Here is a 25,805-nt window from a genome sequence, read left to right on the forward strand (position 1 = left end):
GGGGCTGAGGAAAATATAGGTAGACCTATAGACTGGTGTCGATGGAAATCACAAGCCACCACTGAGAAGAATACATGGTGTGGTGAATGACCAGCTTATCCTTATGGAACACCGTGTATGGTAGATTAATCAGCTATTATTGCCAGCTTTCAGACTCTCCGGGTTGATATGGTACAAGAAATATTTTGACAAGGGTTCAAATGTGGCGTTCAATTCATTTGTCCAAGGACATGGATAGCTTCAGAACACAGGTAAAACATGAAGTAGGGCCTTAAAAAACATCTCATCACTGTGGGATCAAAGAATACAGTATAGTCCTGTAATAGAGAATGAAAGACCAAACTTGTAAGCAAGGGGAATTCTCATTGGTCTTAGGGAGAGACCAGATTGTCTGAGGTGAAGCAGGTAGTTCAGAAGGAGTGGAATGAAAGACTGATGAAGAGCAGGTCCTTTTTGCCTTGCCCAGATAGAAAAAACACTTCCATTTCATAGAGATTTCTTGTTGAAAGTTTCCTGTTTCCCAGCAGAATTTTCTGAACTTCTACAGAGCAATCACAGTCCAAGTTGCTCAGGCAGACAGTATCTAGAATGCCCAATTCAAAGACCTCAGAGGTGAAAGGCAATGATGGACCTCCTAGTGCCAAAGTTTCACTCCCAGGACAGAGGTCTCTAATATGCCCCACCCTATCAGCAGATATAATAAATGGTGTTGATACTGTCCATTCAAATCTAAAGGTGCCTTTCAGTCAAGGAAAGAATTCCTGACAGGTCAGGTTGAGTACTCTCAATTCCAAGACATTTATGTGATGCTTAGTTTGTGTCCAGAGGCCACAGATTGTGAGCTGATACAGGTATGTTTCCCAGTCTACTCTTGAAGCATCAACACAACTGCCAGTGGAGTCAGAATGTACATTCTGTAGGGTATGCCCCTGTAAAAAGGTTCTGGTTTTGACCATCATAAAAGGGAGAACACAAACACAGCACGAACAGTGACAAGTTGGTCCTTACCACCGAGGTGAGGCGATGAAATATTCTCCAATAGCAATGCAATGGTCTCAATTGGACAGATGTGCAAAAGGCCTAATAGTCTGAAACAAAATCTGACAGTTTAAAAACCGATTTACACTAGCTGTGGATCTGATCCATTAATAAAGGGCTCCATCAGCTTCCAGATTCTGACAGAGCACACCTTGATCCGATGGAGAAATAGCCATTTACTATTTTGCAGTGGGTAGATCTTTTAACCTAGGAGTCCCAAAAGCATGGCGAATGGATCCATTGGTAATTTCACTTTTGTTACATCCATTACAAGATTTTAAATCTCTGTGCTTTGGAGACATTCCCACCAAATATGGAAAAGGTACCTTACATTCCACACTCTCCAACAGCCAGCTGATACTCTATTAGCAGTACCCCCAGTTAAAGAAAATCTGCAGATATAACTTATGATTTTATTTTTCCCTTACACATATGGAAGACAAAGCTGCCTTATACCAGCCCAGTGCTGAAGGGGAATTTCCTTATCTTTTCCCAGCTACTCATGAAATTACATTTGCCTTCCATATCTAGTTTGATAAAGTCACTGTGTCACTTTTAAATGACGCCTTTTGAGACTCTACAGTTGATTATCACCTTTTCTATGTGTGGTGTCTTGAAGCCTGGCCTTTCTTGGGGGTTTCAAATACAATGTGCCCATTGTGCACAATTCAATACTGCTATCTTCTCTACATTAAAAGTTCTTTGTAATGTGGCTGGGCCCAACATTTCCCCCCCTAAATTAATGGTCCTACTCTTCGCAGGCCCATTTTTAAAAAAAGGTTTCTAGTGTCTCCTGAAAGGAAACTTGGGTTTGAGCTAATCATCTTAGAGAAGCATGGCAAGGCTGGCTTTCACTGTGGGTTTCCCCCAGATTTTAAGGTAAGGGAAACTTCTGACTGGGAGCCCTTTTTTCAACAGGTCTCATCTGTTTTTGTAAGAAATCCATTGACCGTACAGAGATAGTGAACTCTTTCTGCTCCATCTTTACCCATGGTTTATTGCTATCCCAATTTACACTATACAAGTATTTTTTAAAAGATATTTTTCTGCTAAGATTCAAGGACCTTATAAAAATGGTAACAATGAAGAATTTTAACTTGTATGAGATACCCTCAAAGATGGGATTGGTGGAGGGGTCTTGTTTAGCAGGGCTCTCTCAGAGTCCAAGTATAGGTGGGGAAAAATCTGGGATGCTGGGTTTGGTGAATCCAGGTTTTGAAACCCAAAAAGTTACGTGGATCAGGAACTGAAAGGAAGGCTCAAAGAAAGCCATGCCTGGTTGTGCTTTTATGTATTACGAGGGCCAGATCCTTAGCTTGTGTAAATTAACATAGCTCTTTTATAGCTTGACTTCGGTAGAATTATAGTGATTTACTCCAGTTGGGGATCTGGTCTCAAATATGCAACAGTAAAGCTGGGGCTTGCAGGAAATTACTACGGGCTCTACTGTTTGTAGCATCTCTGCAGCACTGCTGAAAGGCTTCCTAACTCTCCCCTCCACAATCCTTTTCAAGAAGCTGACTTTAATATGCTGAAAGTGTACATAGTGGGAGAGGGGGAGTGGATATGCACTGCCCTTCTGTATGGCATGGACTCCTATAAGAACACTCTGAGCTCTGCACAGCTTGCACCAAAAAGAGATTAATTTCAGTTACTCCCTAAAAAAATAACAGTTGGCATGGACATCCCATTTCCTTGCAGGGACAAATAAGCCAATGCTGATACTGCTTACTGGTGGCACTGACTGATCCTGGGATCCAATCCAAGATGTTGCCTTTGATTAATCAGTCATCTGAGGAGGAGAGAAACATCTTCCATCTTGTGTAGAAATACAGGTACGGCTGCTAAGCATTTATAACACACAATGCTGACTGTAGCCCAAAGGGCAGTTATTTCTAATTGTCAGTGCTTTTCTCCTAGCAGAAATGCAAATTGCATAATACACGCAGAGGCTAGACTGTATCCTTAGGAGCGTGTAATTGTCCACAACATCCAGAGAGCATCGCTGTCACATTCCTCTAGTAGAGGCATGTATCAGAGACACTGTGCTCTGGCAATGTCATTGCTGCGGTGATTGCCTGGCTGCAGGCCACTCAGAGGTAGCACTGCAGAGCAGTAAGCTGCTCAGATGGCATGCTATTATGCGCCAAGCTGCTCCGGGGGAGTGCTGCATGGTGCGTGGTTTCTCTCAGGCAGTGAGCACATGATGCTAGATTGTTCCAAGAGGACAGCTAGAGATGTGGCCTATCTGAGGAGGCAAAGTATGGCACTGAGCCTTTCAGAGTTGTGTTGTTTCATGCCAGCCTACTTGGAGATGGCAGCAGGAGGTTGGTCTCCTGTACAGAGAAAGCACGCTTCAGAGAGGTTGCCATGAACACCATTAAACTGGGGCACTCTTTGGTGCTCCTCTCTGCTTTGGGCAGTGTACTGGTGACCAGCACTGGACAGACATACATCTCTGTGCTTCAGGTGGTGGCCTTAATGGCAGCCTCATAAGTAACTTTCCTCAGCACAGTGGATGTTTACTATAGCAACCCTTCATCTGCTGCTTCTCCATGGCTCCTAAGTGCTTGGTGAGGGGAGTAACCGCCCATCTTCCTCTCAATGTCAGCTACACTGTGCTCCATTTACTCATCACTGCTGGCCTTCCATGTGCCAGCAGTTCAAACAAGACCAGCTCTCTTGACCCATTCACCAAGTGAATCTAGTTCACCACAGGTATTAGTTTTCTGCCTTGTCATATATTCAAGGAAGAGCAACCACAGTGCCTCAGTTCTTCCACCATTTGCTGGATCAGCTCCTCAAGGCACAGCTGCATCAGAGTCATAGAGAGACTAGCAGCTGCATCTCTTTAGCTGTAGCAGAACACACTGTCTGCAGGTGTGCAGGCATTTCCTGATTAGTCACACTCCTGGAACACGGATCCAAGAGTGAAGATAGTCAACGAACAGGTCAAATGGGGAGAACCCTGTGGACTCTTGGGGGGACCTCCCTATAAGCATATAATAGACAGGGTAAAATTTCATCCCGGTCCTGGGCCCTCCTGTTTGCATACATTCCCAGCATGGATTTCAGTGTTCCATGGAATGACTCGACCAAACCAGTTGTCTGGATGATATGGGGCATCCTTTAGTTGTTTCACTCCACACAATTTCCATAATTCTCAGAATAACTTGGGATATGAACTTTGACCTACGATCTGATAAAATCTCTTTAGGGAAACCCACTCTGCTGAAAATAATGAAAAGAGCTTTTGCCACAGCGTCAACCTCTATGTTAGACAGAGCCACTGCTTCTGGATATCTAGTGGCAAAATCCATTAAAACGAAGATATATTTCTTCCCCCTTTGGGTAGGACGAGGCATAGGGCCCACAATGTCCACGTCTACCCAGAAAAATGCCTCTTGTATCATAGGGATGGGGTGTAGGGTAACTTTTTAGGGTTCTGCTGATCTCTTTCTCTTCTGACATAAGTCACAAGTTCTGCAATATTCTCTTACATTATTCTGTATTCCTGGCCAGTAAAAATTCCTTTTTAATCTCTCATAGGTCCTCTGTGTTCCTAAGTGACCAGGAAAAAGGCAGTCATAGTCCAGGAATATTAACTCTCCATGGTGCTAGGCACGCATAACTAATTGCTTGTAAGATTTCCCAGGGCTTTTATCTTTCCCCATGGGAGCTTTCCTGTAAAATCTGCTTCCTATTCAAAAAACCTTGCCCCATTTCCCTTCCCCTTGCACTTTCTAGAGTAGGGTCTTCCCTCTGCTGATCTGCAAAATGCTGGCAAGATGGGCTTTAACTCCTCCCCATCAGCCCTGAGGGCATGCTACTTTCCTCTACTACGCAAGAGTTGGTTTCTTTGTACCATTCCCTTTTGGTATTACAGAATAATATTTCTTTTTACTATGGGTTACAATTTTAATAGCTTTAGTCGTAGTTAATACATCATTTCCCATCAGAATACAATCCAACAACCAATCCTCCACACTCCAAATGCACGTTAGCTAAAGGCACAAGAGTTTTATACTGTATTTTCCCAATGCCAGGAGTTCCACACTTTGTTCCTGAAGCAAGTCAGACTCCCTGACGATACTTTCTCTGACCAGAGAAATCTGGTCTCTCCAACCTAGGCAATCTTTGCCATTCACCTGGGCAACTTTAATAAATTCCATGTCTATCTCCAATGAGATGGACCTCAGAGAATTAATCTGGGGCCCCTCCAAGCAATCTCATCAAAAAAAGATACCAAATTAGTTCGACAGGATTTATTTTGCATAAACCCACATTGATGTGCATCAGTTACATTACCCTCCTTTAATCAAGTCCCATATTAGCCACTCCATTATCTTGCCTAGGATCTATGTCAGCCTGACAGGCCAATAATTTATCCTTTTAAAAAACTGCCACAACATTAGCTTTCTTCCTGTTCTCTGGAACTTCCCTAGTGCTTCATGACTTATTGAAAATCAGCATTAACAGTCCAGCGAGGAATGGAGGAATAGAAAGTGTTATCACTATCATAAGATGAGACCATATCATCTGTTTATTCCCCCAAAACAGAACAGGAACATTTATTGAACGCTTCTGCCTCTTCTGTATTATTATTGATAATTCTACCATTTCCATCTAGCAGTGGACCAATACCACTGTCAGGATTCTTTTTGTTCCTAATATATTTTTAAAATTCCTGCTTATTGTCTTAAAGTGTGCTGAGGACCTGTAGCACCAGTTGAAATCAACAGGTGAGGAACATTAATTGAGACAAAGGTAGACTGTTAATTCAGACAGAAAGGTGGCAGTATCTGCTGAGGAAAAGATATGGGCCCTGATCTTGCAGGCTGCTCCCTGCAGGTTGACCCCTATGCCCATGCAGAGCCTCATTGAGGTCAACAGTACTTTAGATGGGCACAGGATTCTGCCTGCAAGGAATAGCTCGCAAGATCAAGACCTGCGTGAGGATATGACTGTTACCAAGATGTCAGAAAGGACAGTGAGAGTAAAGAGAGAAGCTCTCTGTATTGTTGAAGCCTTGTTCTTAGTATTAATTTATACGGCCACTAGTTAAGTAGCTGAGCTGAAAATGCATTTTTTAAACCAAAGCTTGTCCTTTATTGGAAACCTCCTAAGTCTAAGAGCCTGATCCAAAACTCAGTGAGATGGAAAGACTCCCACTGACTTTGGCTCAGGCCTTACATGAGCATGGAAAATAACATTCCCTGGCAGAGCCAGGGTCTATGCAGCTGGAGAGAAATGTCATGGATGACTTAGACTGGGCTACAAAAAAATATCTCTAGTGTTTCATGTGTATTTCACATGGTTCTTGTGCAACCAAAACAGCACACACAGGGCATCAGTCTTTGGCCACATTTCCTTCATGCAGCTTAAAACCTTGAAATAAAACTAAATAAGGTCAGCTATAAATACAAAATAATATAAACAGAGCAGATTTTCTCTCCAGAGCTCGCTATCCTGGCAAACACTCTCTCCCCTGAAAGAAACTCGGACTCGTTAAGGTTCTGAGACTAAGCAGACTCAGTTGCACCTTACTGCCTCAGCTCAGAGAGGCACTAATAGATAGGACTGTAAAAATACTGCTGGGCTTTAACTCAGAAAATTCCACCGTGCTGTCTGGCTCAGCAAGGTCTCCCCATAGGGGCTGCTTTGGAGAGAGATACACAGGGCCGTCCTTAGAATTTATGGGGCTCTACGCAGTATTGTTAAACTGGTGCCCCTATGCTCCACTGAAGGCAGACCCCAGCCGGTGCCGCTGACCAGTGTGTTGAGGGGGCACAACCACCATCCCAACCCCGTGGACCCCCAGAACACCCCTCCCCCCCATTGCTGACCCACCAAGCTTCATACGCAGTGGCTCAAGGCAGGCTTCACGCTGTGACATGGGGGTGCAGGCACACAGGGTCCGCCCTGGGTGCCCCGGGGTTGGGGCAGCAGAGGCGGAGGCTAGAGCCCTCAGCCGGCTGGCTGAGGAGCGAGTGAGGGAGGGGGCAGAGAAGAGAGGATTCCAGCCACGGCCAGCAAGGGGAATGGTGCCCCAAATTTTCGGGTGCCCTACGCAGTTGCGTATGCTGCATATGCCTAAGGACGGTCCTGGGGATACATCATGATTGCTGGGCATTACTGCCTCCAGAAGGCACCTAAAGATGCCTACCATGTCACAACTACCTTTTCACCCCTTTCAAAACAGGGTTGCTGCACGTTAGCAGAGCAGAATGAAAGACTTCAGCACCCTACCTATTCTGTAGATAAACACATGACAACATGTTCCAAAGTTATCAAAATGGCATCTTGCCTGAGAACAAAATACATTGACAAACTCAGAATAGGCCTAAACCTGTAACCTTTAAAAATAAACCTTAATAAAAATAAAACCAGCAACATCAAATTTTATACTGACAATAATTAGCACAGCAAGGCTAAATAGCAATAATGTGATACAAGGGGAGATTTATTTGTTGCTTACTGTTGCAGAGTTACATTTTAGTGACAGCAGCTGTGGCTTTTCATTTTGTAATATTGAACAGCAAGTTTCTTTGAGAAAAACGTCTATTTCCTCTTTGCAAACTGCTCTTACACTTAGCATGGGTCCAATCTACAAGCTGTTTTCAAAAAGCTAAAAAAACCCATCCTATTTTGTAGGCAGGAATGAATATTCTAGCTCACTGCAAATGTCATTAACACCTGTATACTACTGACATCATGCTTTCAAAGTAAGGATAGGTCATCTTACTTTTAATTTCACACATGCACATAAGTGGTAAACATTCAGAGCATTCCTGTTAATGATGCCATCTGGTGCCTCCCATAATTGTGTAATATTCAGCCTTCCAAACAAGATGTAATGGCAGCAACACACAAAACGCACTGACATTTACAGTAAGGAAATTTATTATCAGCCATCAGTTCAAAATAAATGTGTTTGCATGACTGCCGGTGCTATAAAAGCAGCACCTTTACTAGACAAGTGAAGGTACAATAAATAATGGATTTTAATCCATGCATGTACAAGAAAATCATTAAAAATTTATTACTCATGCACAACAGCATCTTAAGCAAGAGTTACCATTTAAAAATTAATACCTCTCTTTTAGTTAAATGAAAACCATGCACCCTGAGTCTTTATTTGCAATTTCAATGTGATCCCGTATATATGCTATAAGATACAGAATTGTTCTCATGTCATTTTAACTTTAATGTAAATATATATTAACCTTTATATTTAGATCAGGGAATCATCTCTTTACCACATGTAGGGCCACAAGTATTTTTCAATGTTAAAAACAATACACTGCAGTACTATAACTATGACAGAGGGCAGTGACTCTATAAAGGTTGCCAAACCCTTTCTATTAAAAACATTGTCCAACATTGTCCACCTCTAATACTTACATTGTTTACAGCAGTTCTTGAAGTATGGCAGGGAGATAGCCCTAGGGTCAGGAAGGTGCCTTTTTCTGTACCTACGAAAATCTGTTCAGATTTGACTAAGTCACATGCTATCAAAATTTACCATCTGCAGCCTGTCTTAGGCTTAGTAGAGATTGTTAGAGACTTGTTGCTAAAATCACTCAACATTCCATCCACATGAAATGCTCCACAGTTTGTCACTTCACCATGCCACACAGAACTAAATCTTTGATGGGATGCACATAAATTGGATCCTCTTTCCACTGCTGATTCCTGAAAATCAAAATATTCCTTGACCTAAGGGAAAGTGCACTGGAAAGTGGGAAGTGTCCCAACAGACCACAGGTTATAGACCACCCCTTTATTCTAACTGATGTTACTAATTTAGTTCCCTTGACAATCTTTATTACTGAGGGGGATAAAAGATGTCAGCTGCAGGCAGTGAACATTCCCACTTGATTACACCAACAAAGAGCCCTTCCAGTGCAACATCCCTGGGATGAGGGATCATGTCTATGCTGGCCTTGTCCAGCCATTATTCAGTACATTAAAGATCCTCACCTGATTTTTTCCACAGGTAAAGTGGTGGTGAGGGGACCTGTGGCCAGGTATAGTGTGTCCCAAGTTGACTGGGATATTAATAAGGAACTTCAGGCATATTGCAATTAGCCAGTTTAATAATAAGAGCATTGGAGCAATACATAAGGTTAATGGTTTGCTTTGCAAGAGTCATTTAATAATTAACTTGCAGCCACAGCTTTCTAGTCCAAATACTTGTTTGGGGAATCAACTTCTGCACATGCTACCTGGGAGGGAAGTGGCATAGAAATGTTTCAGTCATCAGTTTGAAAATGTTTAAGATTTTTTGCAGTTGAATATGATATATGGTGTTTAGATAACATGCCAAATACCCTAGGCAGATTTGCCTTCTATTCCTGTACTAAACTTGTATAGCACAGAGCAGTGCTATACAACAGCTGACAACCTCAAATCCAGAAATGTCTACATTTTATTGGAGGATAAATTGACTCCCATACAATATGTGTGTCTTCTTTCTGAATGAAAAGAATTTGAAAGAAAAGGGATAAGGAATAAGATTCCATTATTAATAATTTTTCTTGTTCAAAAAAAGCCATTTTATAGATCTCAAACCAGTATATCAGATGTCTGATGAAGTGGGCATTCACCCACGAAAGCTTATGCTGCAATACTTCTGTTAGTCTGAAAGGTGCCACAGGATCCTCTGTTGCTTTTTACAGTATTGTAGAAGAATTCCTGTATCCAAATTAAGCAATTCAGTCCAAAGCCAGATCCTCAGCTGGTGTAAAATGGCATAGCTCCAATGAAGTCAATGGAACTATGCTGATTTACATCACCTGAGGATATGGACTCCTATGTTTTAATGACTTCACTCCATCATATCCCATTTGATTTTAACATTTTCTGTAGCTTTACCGTAGTGTATCTAGAGCAGTACAGAATGATCTGAGTAATACAAAGATGCCCTTTATCAATCCACACACAGCTGTGTGGGATTCCGTAATACTTTAATAATTGCTCTGCCTTCTTTTTGTGAGCTGTTGCAGAAACAACAATCCTGAAGTGCGCAATAAAACCTAACAGCTTGAATACAACCATGCAATAAAAAAAAAAAAAAAAAAATCCAACAGAACAATAATGAAGGGACAGAAACAAAAAATAATTCAACAGACGTGATATTTTTATTTTTCATTGTGGGTCAGTTATTCTCATAAATTATATCAACTACTCTTTTCTTATATTGATAATTCCATGGAGCAGATGGATAATAGAATGCTCCCAGATGGTGAGAAAGTAAACAAAAATTTATAAATTGTTTATTTATGAAGATAAGATTATAAAATTATTTAATTATCTATAGTTTTCTACTCTCCCATTAATTATAAGCACTTTACAAACAAGTTATGACAATAGATTTATTTTTTATTCTGATTCTTTTAATTTTTTTCATATAAAATGACTGACAGGTGGGCAGGACTCCTGTACAATATTATCTAATCTGTTTCAATAATGTGAAAGTTAAAATTTTGAGTCTTTTCCTCTTATGAAAGTTGATTGTTCAACTCAGGTTACTGATTCAGAATACATGGACTGGACATTTCATTTTGATTTAGAACAATTTTGGAAATGATGTGATCTGTTAGTGAGCAGAAAGGAGCTTTAACTGTCATGAAACTCTGTAGTGTGATAGATGTATATCCTGCAATGATTTTGAGAAGAGATGGGGCCCCTGAAACGTTGTGGAGTTTCAGTTTGAATGGGCATCCCTAAGTTTCATCACATATCCAAACCTCCCGGGTCTGGCAGAACTGAGCTGGAATTTTTGTGAGACTAAGCACTCTGCGTGATATTCCTATACTTCCTGTTTCCAGCTGGGGCAGAAATACTTTGAGGACAGTACTTCCTGGTGCTGGTCAAAACAGAGTGGCTACAGTGGCTCGCAACCTTTCCAGACTCCTGTACCCATTTCAGGAGTCTGATTTGTCTTGCAGACCCCAAGTTTCACCTCACTTAAAAACTACTTGTTTACAAAACCAGACAAAAAACCTACAAACTTGTCACAGCACATTATTACTGAAAAATTGCTTACTTTCTCATTTTTACCATACAATTATAAAATAAATGAATTGGAATATAATATTGTACTTACATTTCAGTGTATAGTATATAGAGCAGTATAAACAAGTCATTGTCTGTATGACATTTTAGTTTGTGCTCACTTTGCTACTGTTTTTTATGTAGCCTGTTGTAAAACTAGGCAAATATCTAGATGAGTTGTTGATGTACCCCTTGGAAAACCTCTGCATATCCCCAGGGGTACGCGTACCCCTGGTTGAGAACCACTGTCCTAGTCTACCTAAGGGAGTGCATCCCACAACCACTTCAGTTCCTTCTTCTGAACCACGGAGTCCCAGGGCACATAGGACTCTGAGGCAGAGGGGAAAGTGCGTGGGGAGATTGAATACACAGAGGCGAACATTAAAGAACAACAGTTACTAGTAAGCATCCTCCCTTTCCTCTTTGAGGGCCTCTGTGTATTCTCGCTTGTAGGTTATTAGTAAGCAGTGCTAATCAGGTTACTGTTACATGAAGAATTCTTGGCTAAATATGGACTGTAGCACTGCTCTCCCAAACTGGGCATGGGAGCATGGTGCTAAATCCAAAAAGAGTAGTACCTGGTGCAAGTGTGCACTGAACTCCATACTAATATTTTACAAATCTCCACTACTGGTAAGTGCCAGACACAAAAGCCACACATGCAGCAGAGGCTCTAATTGAATAGTATCTTAATCCTGTAGGTACTGGCTCCCAAGCTACATTGTACCAGATCTACACACTTTCTTATCCACTATGATAAGCTGATATAGGTATCACAGACAGGTTGATGCAGGTATCGTTTCCCATGAGCTACAAATAGCCTGTTTGATTTTCAGATAAGCTTTCTCTTTCCCAAATAAAAGCATAAGTCTCGTTATGTCTAAGATATGGAGAAGTACTTCCCCTCATGGGAATGGGGTCTGGGAAAGAAAACCAGAAGGGAAATGTATTGGCTGGGATGAAGGTTAGATACCACTTTGGGCAAAAAAATAAGTTGAGGTCTAAGTACCACTTTGTCATTTTGATCAGCTGTGTAAGGTGGATTGGCCATAAGAACTTGCAGATCACTGTTCCTCCTTGCTGATGTTATAGCAATCAGAAAGGCAGTCATTAGTGACAGGAGTTCCAGGAATGCCATACCAAGAAGTTTGGAGGGATGCCCCATCAACTTAGTCAAGACTACAGTTAAAGTCTTGGGGGAAGTTCCCATGTAGGGCGGTAAGCACTGATAAGACCTTTCAGGAAACTGGCAACCACAGGGTGGGAGAAGATAGGTCTTTCTCACAGTATGTTTGATACTGTGCTGATGCAGCCAAGTGCATTTTCAAAAAAGAGGCAACATCCTTGAGATTGCAAATAAAGAAGCTAGACCAAGAGAGATGGAATCTCAGCTTGTGATGGAATCAATCCTTTGCTTATGGCCCAAATGGAGAATCTTTTCCATTTCTGATTGTAGTATTTCATAGAAGACCCTTTCTAGATTGGAGTAATATGGTTTACACTCTTTCAGAGCAGGGGCAGTCTGTTACGGTTAACAGATTATCCTCAGTGCTGCTATATGGGTTCAGTTGGAGTACTTGTTTGTCCAGAAGGTCTAGAGATGGGGCAGTGGACAAGGTAGTTCTACAGAGAGTTCTCACAAGTTCACATACCAATGCTTTGTTGGTCACACTGGGGTCGCCAGAATGACATTTGCTCTGTCCCTCTTGATTTTCCTAAGCATGCTGGGAATGAGAGGAAAGGGAAGGAAGGCATATAGCAGGTATATGCTCCAATCCATCAGAAAGGCACTTCCTAAAGACTTCTCGTCCCTACCTGCTCTCGTGCATTTGGTGGTGTTCTGAGAGGAAAACAGGTCCACCTTTGAATGTCCTCTGTTCTTGAATAGCTAGGAACCTTTTGATGCTATCAGGAACCACTCTTGCCGGTCCTGAATCTTCTTGATGAGCATCTGCTTCCACATTCTTGCCAGATGCTGAGCTACAGGATACCTCTGGAGCCTTATGCACCATGGCCAAGGTTTATTTTTTTTATCTCTATGCAAAAAAAAGTACAGACTATGCTCCTCCTTGCTTGTTGCTGTAATACATGTCCATGCTGTTGTCTGTCTGCACCTGTATTACATGATGATGAAATGAGGGTAGGAATACTTTGAAGGTCAGCATACCACTCTGAACTTTGGGATGTTGATATGGAACCCTGAGTCCCAGAAGTTCCATAGTCCATGCACTTCCAGAGCTTGGTAATGCACTCCTCATAGCCCAAAGTAGAAGCATCATGGTTATCATGGCTGTGGGAACAGGAGATTTAAAGGCATCCCTGGGTGGACACTGTGGCAGGATTGACAGCCTTCTGTGCAGGTTCTCTACATTTGGGGTCTGATGCTGCACTACCCATTGAAGAGGTCTCATGAGTAGTCTAGTGTGAGTGGTCATGTAGGCTGACGATTTCATGAAGACCATGAGCCTCAGAAAGAGATGAGCAGACAGCTCTCTCTGAGCCCTTAATGTGACTTGGGCTTGCTGAATGGTGGTGAAGCTTTCCTCCAGAAGGAATGCTCTGACTGGTACCAAGCCCAGTACTGCACCACTCAAAAAATCCTTTGCTAGGAGAAGTCATCAATGACTCTCGTGTTTATTTGCAGCCCTGGGTAGTGGAACAGGGTTCAAGTAGTGGCAATGATTCTTCTCAAGTCCTGTTTTTATTTGGCCTTTATCAGTCAATCATCTAAATACGGGTATACATGTACTCCCGGGTGTGGAGATAAACTTCCATCTAGGCATTTGGTGAAAATCCATGAGGCTGTTGGCAGGCCAAATCTCAGGAAAAATCTTAATTGGGAGTCTGTTTCCTAGAAACTAGGGAAACTGTAATGTTTCTTCCTAATAGCCACGTGGAAGTACACATCCTTCAAAGACAGAGCTACACCACTTTCCTTGGTAAGCGAGGGAATAATCTCCTCCAAGGAGAGCATCCTGAATTTTGATGTCTGGACATATCTGTTCAGGTTCTTGAAGCTCAAAATGGTTCTTAGACCATCCACCTTCTTGAAGATGAGGAAATACCAGGAATAAAAGCTCTTCCCTTGATGGATTATGGGGGGGAGGAGGGGCAGGAATTCCTTCCATTACCCTTTCTGATAGCAGAGTCCACCTTCTATAGGAGTATGTTCTCATGGGAACTGTCCCTAGGGAGGGAGGGAAGATGAGGGGGGGGGCAGTGCAGAACTGGATGGAATATCTGCTGAGGATGGTCTCTAAAACAGGGATCAGAAGTGATTATGCACCAGTTGGTGTAAAATAAGGACAGACAAGGACTGAAGGGAGGGAATGGAGAACGGTGAGGGGAAAAGTAACTGGAGACAATAACTTGATTCTCAGGTGGTCTATCAGTCTGCTACTTAGAAGCAGAGTCGGTGGTCTAGTCTGTGAACACCAGTGTTCTTAGTCGTATATTGTTGCTGAGGCATCCTTCCATAATTTGGCTCTGGGGGGAAATGGAACCTCTTTTGAGAGGAGCAGCTTTGAGACACTGCTGTCCCTTGCCTCTGGAATTTGGAGGCTGGACAGGAGGAGGATCGTCTGAGAAGAAGTGGAAGTCTGGGAAAGGCCAAGAGATCTAGCTGTGGTCCTAGAAGACTTCATTTTTTCCAGCATCATGTCAGTCTCATCACTAAAAGGGCATGCCCTTCAAACGGAACTGCTATGATCCCCCGAGTTTTGGAGATGAGACCCAAGAATAGGGAGGTGCTTTCCCTTATATAGCCTAGGGCTTCTGACATAAGTTGCCATGCGAGGGTGCTCACGTGCTCCACAATGGACCTGGCTTCAAAAGATGGTTCCTTGTGCTCGCGACCAGGAAGTGCAATCCCACAAGCGAGAACACACACAGCAGCCCTCAAAAAAAAAACCAATTTTTACACACAAGGTGCTGTCATGCTTTTAAGGTTCAATATTATACAATTTATTGAATCTGGAAGCAAAATTATTTACCCCATAAGCAAGAGAAGATTCACAAGTCTCCTGGGGTATAAAACATCTGGCTCTGGTGAGATGGACCCAGCACAGGGGCTGGGGCAATGCAGAGGCAATGGCATCAGTTAAAGCAGCCCCTTGATTGCTCTGATACAGGGGCCAGGCAACATAGCTCAAAGCAGCAAAGAACTGAGACCGTGGATTCAGTCTTTCCTCAGAGCCATAATCATTGACCATAAGCAAAGAGATACTGAGAATCCAGAGGCCAGGGCCATACTAGAAGTGATATTGACCTAGACAGATATGAAAGATGAACAGGGTGTATGGACGTACAGGGGTAATGGTCCACCAAAGACAGGCAATCATATTACAGATCTCCTGGATCTGAAGAGTCACCATCTTAACCAAGTCTGGCTCTCCATATGAAGGGATTGAGGGGAGACAGCTCCATGGTGTCTTGGACACCCTAAAACAGCTCTTTCTCTCTGAGTGTGGCACAGACTGAACTGCCCTAATGCTCAGCAAGTTGTGAACCTTCTGCAGGAGGACAGGTTTCTTTTCAAGCCATGGAAGGAGAGCACAAAAATCTGATGGAGGGAGCAGAAAGAAAAACTAGCACATAACTAGACCAGATAACGACTAGTGCTCATTTGTATGTGACAGAACCGGTCCAGGCTCACAGGGAAACTGCCTCCTCCCAACAGGCTGAGTTCAGTCTGGACTGGGAATCCCAGGCCCTGCGAATTAAGTGAGGCAAAGGTCTTCTGGTTTACATCTCTGATCTGATCTCTGGAGGAATGAAAGGGGTGAACTGGGTCCTTGGAGACCCTGCCGGAATTATCCCAAGTGGAACAATAGTTAGGAGTGGATCTCTTCATGCTCACAAGGCGGCTGGAACATGTTCAAGTGGATGCACAAGTCGCAAGTGCCCCAGGGCTCCCAATGTGCAAAGTTCCCTAAGATACTAAGCTATTAATGGTCCATGGGGCGTGTGTGTGTGCATGCAAATCAAAGGTTGTGCTTAACGAGGGAACTACCAAAGTGCTCAGCCTGAAGCTGTTACTACAGGAGACAGACACAGGCCAGTCCCAGCAGCTGGAGTGAGAGGAGGGCAGACAACAGGGAGGCAGAAAGCAGGTCTGAAGCTGCAGAGGCAGTAGACTGAAGACAGATGGGCATTAAGGGACAGGGTCTGGGCACCAAAACAAGAATGTTAGTAAAATTGTTTCCATAGCAAAAATAGACGGAGAAACTCAGTAGTTGGTCATAATGGACATTCAAATGAAAAATGTCACATTTCCTGAATTATGACTGTCCGACGCTACAGCTTTTGTGCTGTATTTAATAGGGAAAAGATTTGCAGTTACACAAGTTAAGATGAAAATTACAAGGACTCTCAGTCTTCATGCATCAAGGTACAAATTACCAGTACTGGTCAAGAAGAAATACTTTTCACAATCAGAAGAGACTCCCTCATTCAATAGATGCTGAGAAAACCAGAACACGGAAGTGTGGGTGAAGCCAAACTGGGACCCTCCAGCTACTTCAGATCTAGAAGTGACACCCCACCCCTCCAGGACACCACGATCCACTGAGACCCCTTTTCCCATCCATGTGGGTAGGAGGATATCATCATCAGACTCTGCTTTAAGTTTGGACGTTGGACATTTTTATTCTTTGCTGATTGGTTGTTTGCTTCCTCTCTTCTCCCTCATCAATATAATCATTCCCTTTTTCTTACTCTGGGCTCCTGTTAGCTCATCTCTTTCACTAACCCCACTTATCTTACCCGGGCCCCCACAATGCAGACTTTTTAAAATGTGGAACCAAAATGACATTTTTCAACCTGACCACCTCCTTCTCTGCACTTTTTGTCTGGTCTTGATTTTAAGCTCTTCACGGCAGAGACCATCTTTCTGTTTGCACTGTGCCTGACTGGGGCCTCTGAGTGCTACCATATTATAAAAACGTAATAATCACATCTATGTCAGTTGATTGTATTAGTTCTAGCTGTAGCCTCCAGTTCCCTTCATCACAATGTGCATTGTTGACTTGGCTGTGGGATTCTACAGGGTGAACAGGATTATTCATGGGTACAGTTCTTCCCTTCCTGAGAGGTCTGAGTACAAGGAGGGCAAGTGACTTGACGAAGGTCACAGAGGGAATCAGTAAAATAGGCAGGATCAGAAAGCAGATCCTGCCTCCTATTTTCAGTACTACAATCAGTCCACCTCACTAGGCTGCCTCTTAAGTTATTAAAATGACCCAATTCATTGTAGCCAAAGGCCACGGTAGTTCAGTCTTGTTAATTTCAAAAAGCTATGAGCAGTGGTAGTGGACTAGAGTAACCCTCAAGTTGCTGGGGACTCAACAGACCAAGATTTCCAGTTTAAATAGAAAATAGCCCTTTGAAAATCATTTTTGAATGTTAGTGCATATGTGAAGACCCTAGCGAAGCAGTTGGGCTCCATTTCTCTTTCAGCCAAAGGCTAGTGGTGACCTGAAAAGTCCACACAGCTTTTCATATAAAAGGAATTAGTTAAGTTTGGGAGGCTTCAAGCAATTCTCACTAATCCTATCCAAAATCCTCAGGAAGGATCTTTGCATAGTGTTTTATGAACCCCATAAACACAAAACTCTCAAAAATGAGAGGTGAGGGTCGTGTTTTGTGGCTCCAGCAAAAATGGTAATGGGTTCTGCCATTAAGGCAACTTGAATATAATTTGATGACACATAGGAAACAGTTTAAAGGAAAAGGATGGGCAGCCAATGAGGGAGAGGGTAGGCAGGCAGGAGAAATGTTTTGCATATGAAGGGGAAGATTGTTTCAAAAAGCAACACACAATCCAATTGGCTGAGACAGGTTCTGGGATTCTGCTTTGTTAACTGCTACCTAATTAAGGAGTTTTCAGTGCCATGAACTATCTACCAAATATGGAGGGGACAGTGCTAAAGGATATTATACATGATCCTGTCTTTGCGAATTGGAATCTAGCATTAAATAGATGTAAAATCCTCTAATTATGTTTCCCCAAGTAAATTACATCCACTTACAGAAAATATCCATCACTGATGTGGTTTTTTCCCTGACATTTTAACTTCATTGGTGACTTCAGAGAAAACATCTTTGTAGATTTTAGTCATTTAAAAAAAAAATCAGGATATTTTAATGTACAAAAGTGTAACAAATTTAACTTTAACAAGCTTCCAGTTTAGCATCTCCAAGCTGTATGAGAGTTCTATAAATATATACTTTTGACTAGGGGGATCAACTTTGCTGTTAAATCATTCCTGACACTTTGCAGTGGTTTTTGAAGGGGTTCTGAAGCATTAAACAAGCCTGGCTGTGGGTCTGAAGAATAAATTGATTTAAAATACATCAAACAGTATTTCTACACAAGTTGTCAGAAGTGTATCGTACTTTTGGTCTTCAAAGCAGAGCACCAACATAAAGGATAAAATCATCAGTACAAAGAGCTATCTGTGTTTTAATTAAAATAATTTAAAATCTATGAGTTTCAAAGTAATTTCATAGGAAATACCGCAAACCTGAAAATATTTACTAATAGGGAAACACTGTGGTTTATAATTGTCAGTTTGAAATATATGCTTAGAAAGATACAGTATGGCATAAGCAAAGCTTAGACTGTAAGGGTATGAACACCACGTTCAATGTAATTAAGAAGCAGCCTATCAACACTAAGACAGTAATGTCATCCCATCTGCCAAACCCTGCATTAGCTGGCACTATGCCTCCTGCCTGCTGCTGCTTCTGTTACCCACCTGATCCTTGGAGACCTGCTTTGATGGAGCGTTTATGCCAAGCTTTTCCAGAGGATAGACAATCTGTCGTCTTGGTCGCACGGGAACCATGTAATGAAGGGCAGATGTCAGGGAATGGGCATAGGGATTCTGAAACTGAAAGAGAGCAATCTATATTTTAGCACAGAGAATGTCAGAACAGTGCATCACAGATGTCTGTTGTATGGCTTTGCAAATACAAAATTCTTAACTCTGTTGGCTAAATCTGAGAGAAAAATCAGTAAACAAACAAACATACTCAGAGCAGAGGAATGAATTGCAGATAATTCCTGACACTAATGAAGATAATTATGAGAGTAATTACATTACTATCTCTGTGGGAATGACAGATAAACAAGTGGTTTGGTTTATGGGATTTTTCAGCACAAGTATTTTCCCCAGGAGGATATTTTTCTCCACAGTGATCATGAATCAGCTTGATTTGACCTCATTAAGCTGTATTATCTGCTTACTGTTAACCTTTGCTTGTTTGGCAAACGATGGTGTAAGAATTTATATAGAAAATCTATACTGACTGAAATGTCAATTTCATCCAAGTGATAAATGTTAATAAACTGGAAAAAATTTGAACTGAACAAAACCCCCAAATGTTAACTTGGATAGGGTAGGTCATTAGAAGCAGCTTTATTCCAGCATGACTGGCCCAATTACACATCACATGAAAGGACAAAATAGGAGAATTATCAGAAACAGAGTGGACGTTAACGGAAAGCAAATTACACTGAAGTGCCTTTGAAGTCTATATCATAGCCACAACACCAAAAAAATTAATCATGATTAATGTTACTACAATGTAAGCTGAACAAAATTATATTTTACCACTTATTAGAATGCACTGCTGAGTTAAAACGAAATTGTTTTAACCTGTAAATAGACCAAGGAGAAAACACTACTGAGATTTAACTCATCTTCTCCATCCATCCCTGTTTACCTTCATTTCTGTGAATGACATTTAGCCAAATGTTACTCAGCGAGATTAGTTCCTCAAGGAGGCAATTACTAAAACTCCACCGAGCGGTAATCTGTATAGAAGAACACATGCTGGAGAAGCAAAAAGATTCTTCTGAAAATTTGTGTATTTATCTTATCAAGATTCCTATTTGGGCTTGTCTAGACAGAGAATTAGTGCGTGGCAAGCTGGGATGTATGTTGACAGTGCGCTAGCATGCTGTGCACTAACTGGCAGTGTGGAACTTGCTACAGCGCACTATAAGTGTCCTAGTGTGCTTTGATTTACTCTGCTTTGAAATGGGAATAGGTCAATGTGAACTAGGAAACTCTGAGTGCATAGTAGAAGGGTCTACACGGCCATGAGCAGCATGCTAGTGTGCTACGGAGTTACACTCTAATTTGCTGTGCACTAGCTTTCTGTCTAGAAAGGCCCTGTGTTAGAAAAGAAAAGCGAATTTAGGGTAACATTTTCAAGTGTGTCTAAGTGACTGAGGAGCCTAAGTCCCATTTTCAAAAGTGACTGAGATGCCAAAGGTCCCACTGACTTTCAGTGACACCGAAGCTATGTTTACACTGTCCCGCAGTTGTGACTACTGAGATGTGAATAGAAGTACGCATCAAAGTGCTGCGCTGTATCTCCCCTTTGTGGATGCTGCAGGTGTGAACTAAAAAGTTCCTAGTTCACATTAGCGTAGTCTTGCTTGTGGTCCAAACTGCAGGGCAGTGTAGACAAGCCCTTAGATTCCTAAGTGGAGAGAGGTATGGAGAAAGATAAATGGTGGTGTCCCCGAGGGGTCTGTACGGGGCCCAGTCCTATTCAACATCTTATCAACATATTTATATTCATAAATTATCTGGAAAAAGGGTAAACAGTGAGGTGGCAAAATTTGCAAATGATACAAAACTACTCAAGATAGTTAAGTCCCAGGCAGGCTGCGAAGAGCTACAAAAGGATCTCTCAAAACTGGGTGATTGGGCAACAAAATGGCAGATGAAATTCAATGTTGATAAATGCAAAGTGATGCACATTGGAAAACATAATCCCAGCTATACATATAAAATGATGGGGTCTAAATTAGCTGTTACCACTCAAGAAAGAGATGTTGGAGTCATTGTGGATAGTTCTCTGCAAACATCTACTCAATGTGCAGCGGCAGTCAAAAAACTAACAGAATGTTGGGAATCATTAAGAAAGGGATAGAGAATAAAACAGAAAATATCATATTGCCTCTATATAAATCCATGGTACACCCACATCTTGAATACTGCGCGCAGATGTGGTCGCCCATCTCAAAAAAGATATATTGGAATTGGAAAAGGTTCAGAAAAGGGCAACAAAAATGATTAGGGGTATGGAACGGCTTCCATATGAGGAGAGATTAATAAGACTGGGATTTTCAACTTGGAAAAGAGACGACTAAGGGGGAATATGATAGAGATCTATAAAATCATGATTGGTGTGAAGAAAGTAAATAAGGAAGTGTTATTTACCCCTTCTCGTAACACAAGAACTAGGAGCCATCAAATGAAATTAATAGGCAGCAGGTTTAAAACAAACAAAAGGAAGTATTTTTTCACACAAAGCAGTCAGTCAGTCTTTGGAACTCCTTGCCAGAGGATGTTGTGAAGGCCAAGACTATAACAGGGCTCAAAAAAGAACAAGATAGGTTCATGGAGGATAGGTCCATCAATGGCTATTAGCTAGGATGTGCAGGGATGGTGTCCCCCAGCTTCCGTTTGCCAGAGGCCGGGAATGGGCGACAGGGGATGGATCATTTGATGATTACCTGTTCTGTTCATTCCCTCTGGGGCACCTGGCATTGGCCACTGTCAGAAGACAGGATACTGGGCTAGATGGACCTTTGCTCTGACCCAGTATTGCCACTCTTATATTCTAAGTGTATAAGTCATTTTTGAAAATAGGGCTCCTAAGACACTTAGGTATTTTTAAATTTTGTATCCTTAATCTATTCTCATCATGTTGTAGTCAGTGATCTCTTTCCTCACCCTTCTCCTCTTCCCACTGTCCCACCCTGAATCTCTAAATAAAAAGTGAGCATCTGTACATCTCAAAATCCACTATGCAACTGAGTGGTAATGTCTGAGAAACATGTGGTGGGAGAACATGACTGATTAGAAAAGTTTGGTTAAAAAGTAACATAAAATATAACTACAAGGTGAAGACAAAGAAGCTATGAATGCTTTATATCTTGACGTTTTAAAATATGCCACATAACTGATTTGCAAGTCACATAAGGGTACACAAGCTATATCAGCATATTAAACAATTCAATGAAAATATCATGGAGTATTCTCCAGTTAATACACAGTATGAGCAGGACTGTTCCTTCAACTATGCATCCAGGCAGGGGCAAAAGGTAGAGGAAAAACTGCTCCTATTTGGCTATTTGAACATTGTGTCCAGGTGTGCCAGCGGTACGGGGTATTGCTAATCTGTCCTAAAGCAGGTACATTGGGAGTGGGCAGGGAATGGGTGAAGCTTTGGCTACAGTCCCAACAATGCATTGGTCAGTAGAGGGGAAAGTAATGGCATAGGCAAAAACCAAACTACCTCCACCACTGAAGCAAGCGGGGAAGTAGAGAGCAAATCATGCCTCTCTGAGGCATGATTTCCACACTGAGGGAACACACTAAACGTGTTGCCCCAAACACAGGGCTTGTAGCAAAGCCACAATCTAGCCCTGACACCACATGTCACCCATCAACACAAATGGAGATCGTGTGATCTGAGAGGAGAACAAAGTGTTGTTTGCAACATTTCTGAAGAAATTTCTCTATACCAATCACCTGCTATATATGCAGTCATAGAAAAACAAACAAACAAAACAAAAAAACCTAAGGAAAATAAAGGTCAGGACCTATGATATTTAATAAAAATCACTGCCAACTTTTTCTTTTACCTCGCCGTCCACAGACTGTGGATAAATAGGGTAGTAGAGGCAAGACTTGTAGGCTAAGCGAAGGATCTCTTTCAGAAAATATTTGGTATAGTGATGGAATATGGGATTTAGAGCAAAGTGGTACAGATGGCCATGTTCCTCCTGCTGGTGATGATTGAAGTAAATAAAATCTTCAAGGTTGTAATGTGAACGGATATATTCAATATCCTAGGAAATAAGACATTTTAAATCAGTCATGAAGAAAGAGTTGTGGTTTTGTGATAAAAGATGTGACAGCAAACTGCCTTTATATTTATTAATGATGAAATTTGAACATTGAAACAAGACTACCTTGAGAGCTATTCACTAGCAAAGCACATTAGCCAAACAAATGGTTCTTCACAATCTTTCCTTTGTATCAAAATCAATTTGTATAACTCATCATGCTTTATTTACTATAAGAAATGTATATCTGACCCCAGCAGTAAAGCATGTAAGTGCCTGACATTTTTTGACAGATATTTACAAAGAAATAAGTTTTCTATTTTGCAAGGTATCAGAGAGAGGCCAGATTGTCTCTCCCACAGTAAAAGCTGAGCAGGGGACTTTTGGGAAGAAAATCTCTGTGAGGAGCCCCATGCATGAATTCCTTCATCATCCTGTTAGGAGAGTTGGGGTTTGCGCTAGTTTAGCCACCTTACAGACAGTGACCCCGGATTTCAATGCATTTGGAAGAATTAAAAACCATCTATGAAAATCCTTACCTTGCTTGATATGATTTTAAAACTGAATATTACAAATCTTTGCCTTTTTAGTGCCAGCCAAATGCCAGGAAAGTTTTAAATTTGTAGCAACTAACTTAAAACAGAACTGGAAATATTAATTCTCTTCACCTCCCAATTACAGTTGACAGCTTTTCTGTCTGCTTCTAACCCCACCCATTATCTATTTTTAAAACAATATTAATTTATTTGAAGTTAAATGTGTATGATGCACTTTACCCAGAAGCTATTGTAAAAAAAGGCAATTTGAGAGGAGTGGAAGTGCCATTTTCAAAATGCTGGAACAAACTGCTGGTTTTCTGTTTTGGAAAATACGGGCCAAAATACAGGTTTGTAGTATTACATTTAAAGGAGTATCAAGTCCCAGAGAGAGAAAGAATGGTTTTGAGGTTAGGGCTTCAGATTGGGATGCAGGAGATTTGAGTTCAATTTTCTGCTTCACCTCAGACTCCCTGTGTGACTTTGGACAAGTCACTTAATCTCTCTCTGTGCCTCAGGTCCCCATCTGTAAAAAGGGATAATAATCCTTCCTTTGTCTGTCTTTGTGCGGATTGTAAACTCTTTGGAGAAGGGACTTCTACTGTGTGTGTGTACAGTGCTTAACACAAGGCCAAGATCTTGGCCGGGGCAACTGTAATACAAATAATAATGAAGTCAGCATTACACTGTGCAAACTCAGGGCACATGTCTTAAATAGGAAAAGGAAAAAAATACAAAGAGATTTACCATTTCATTTTTAATAACAGAAATGCCAACTATCTGATCCAAAACTTCTGCTACAAATGCCTGGACTGGTGTCCCATCCTGAAAGACAAATGATAATATGATCACTGATTTACACCCAATATTAGAATTCTAAGTTTGCTATTTGATCTTAACTGCAATTTTCAATAACATGCTAAATGTAAAATACTTTCCCCTCTGTACATTCTGTGCACTGTTCTATTACAGTCATCTTTCCCTAAAATCCTGCAATAAGCTCCATATGGATGGACCCCTGTGCCCAAACAAAGTCCCACTGATGTAAGGTATATTGTCCTGATCTTGCTCCTCTGGAAGCCAATGGCCACATTCCCATTGACTTCAATGGATTAGGTTTGGACCCTAGGAAAGATATTTTAGTATATGGTAGGTTTAACATTGGACAATGCAATGGACAACGACTGGTATGTCTGCAACAAGTACTCACTGGATCTCTGCGAGCCTGAGTGAAGACCTTTAAGTCATCCAGTATACTTTCACTCAAGTCAAGGGTTTTGATGAGCATTTCAACAGCAGGTGTATCACTAGTTGTTGCTGCTCTTACCTTAAATGACCTATTAAAGGAGATAAAAATGAAAAGTTTGCCCTGCTGATCAACAGACGATTTCATTCACCAGTTCAATCAAGTCAATGCCTTTCACTATCACTACCTCCACACAGTTATTTAAACATGAAATGTACTGTTCTATGCAAATTATTTTCAAACCTGTAAATTAGCTCATTACATAATTTACACAAAATGTCCCACATGGATCTGCACAATACTTGGCCGATGTTAAAGTACATATGGCCCAGCCCCATCATCACCACTCCCAAGCAGCACGTAGCTTTCTAGTGAATGAGGGTGGAGCCATCGTAGGAAGGAACCAAAAAAAATCTTATAAAATAGAAATCAACCACACAAAAAAATACACATAGAGAGAAACAATCAGACCAAACTAGGAAAAAAGGACAGAGACAGAAAAGAATAATGAGAGAGAAAACAAAATAAAGAAGCCATGCTGGAACACTGAGCAAGAGGACATTGGGGACATCAATGCCACACCAATAAGTTTCCAACAAAGAAAGGCTAGGAACCATTGTGTTAGGCCCTGATCCTGCAAAACACCTTCTCACTTGCTTCACTTTAAGCATGTGAGTAGGTGTATTGAAGTCAAAAGGTCTACTTGTATGTTTAAAATTAAGCACACGCATTTGTTAGACTGGAGCCTTAGATTGTCCGCAAAAATGGCACAGACTAAATGAAATTACCTGGGGAAAAAAATAAATGTTTACTGCAGTCCAAGGAGGAAAAAAAACTGTTGCAGGGTTAGTTTTCCTTTCAGTCAAAATGATAAAATAGCAGGCCTTAAATCTAAATTTGTAAAATTGAATTAAGAGTAAAAATAGATTCAGTTGGAACATTAAATCAAACAGTGAATGTGCAAAAGAGATGAAGGCCTAGCAGATGGGAAGCAATGAGAGTCACTTGTGGGGTATAATAAAGTAAAAGCAAGCAGAAAATAGGCTTTGAATTG

The 25,805-nt window shown here is 41.4% G+C and overlaps 1 protein-coding gene across 1 annotated transcript in view; it reads right to left on the minus strand.

Moving 5' to 3' along the window:
* Positions 1 to 25,805, minus strand: part of CFAP61 (cilia and flagella associated protein 61) — a 184,521-nt gene that overhangs the window by 113,873 nt on the left and 44,843 nt on the right. Inside the window, exons 14-17 of the mRNA XM_054021574.1 lie at positions 24,716 to 24,842; positions 24,253 to 24,330; positions 22,766 to 22,972; positions 18,855 to 18,989 (exon numbers count right to left, since the gene is read on the minus strand). Of these exons, the coding sequence (XP_053877549.1) occupies positions 18,855 to 18,989; positions 22,766 to 22,972; positions 24,253 to 24,330; positions 24,716 to 24,842 (547 nt within the window). The remainder of the gene's footprint in view (positions 1 to 18,854; positions 18,990 to 22,765; positions 22,973 to 24,252; positions 24,331 to 24,715; positions 24,843 to 25,805) is intronic.

Source organism: Malaclemys terrapin, chromosome 3 (assembly GCF_027887155.1).
Source record: "Malaclemys terrapin pileata isolate rMalTer1 chromosome 3, rMalTer1.hap1, whole genome shotgun sequence".
In the NCBI taxonomy this organism is placed as follows: Eukaryota; Metazoa; Chordata; order Testudines; family Emydidae; genus Malaclemys; species Malaclemys terrapin.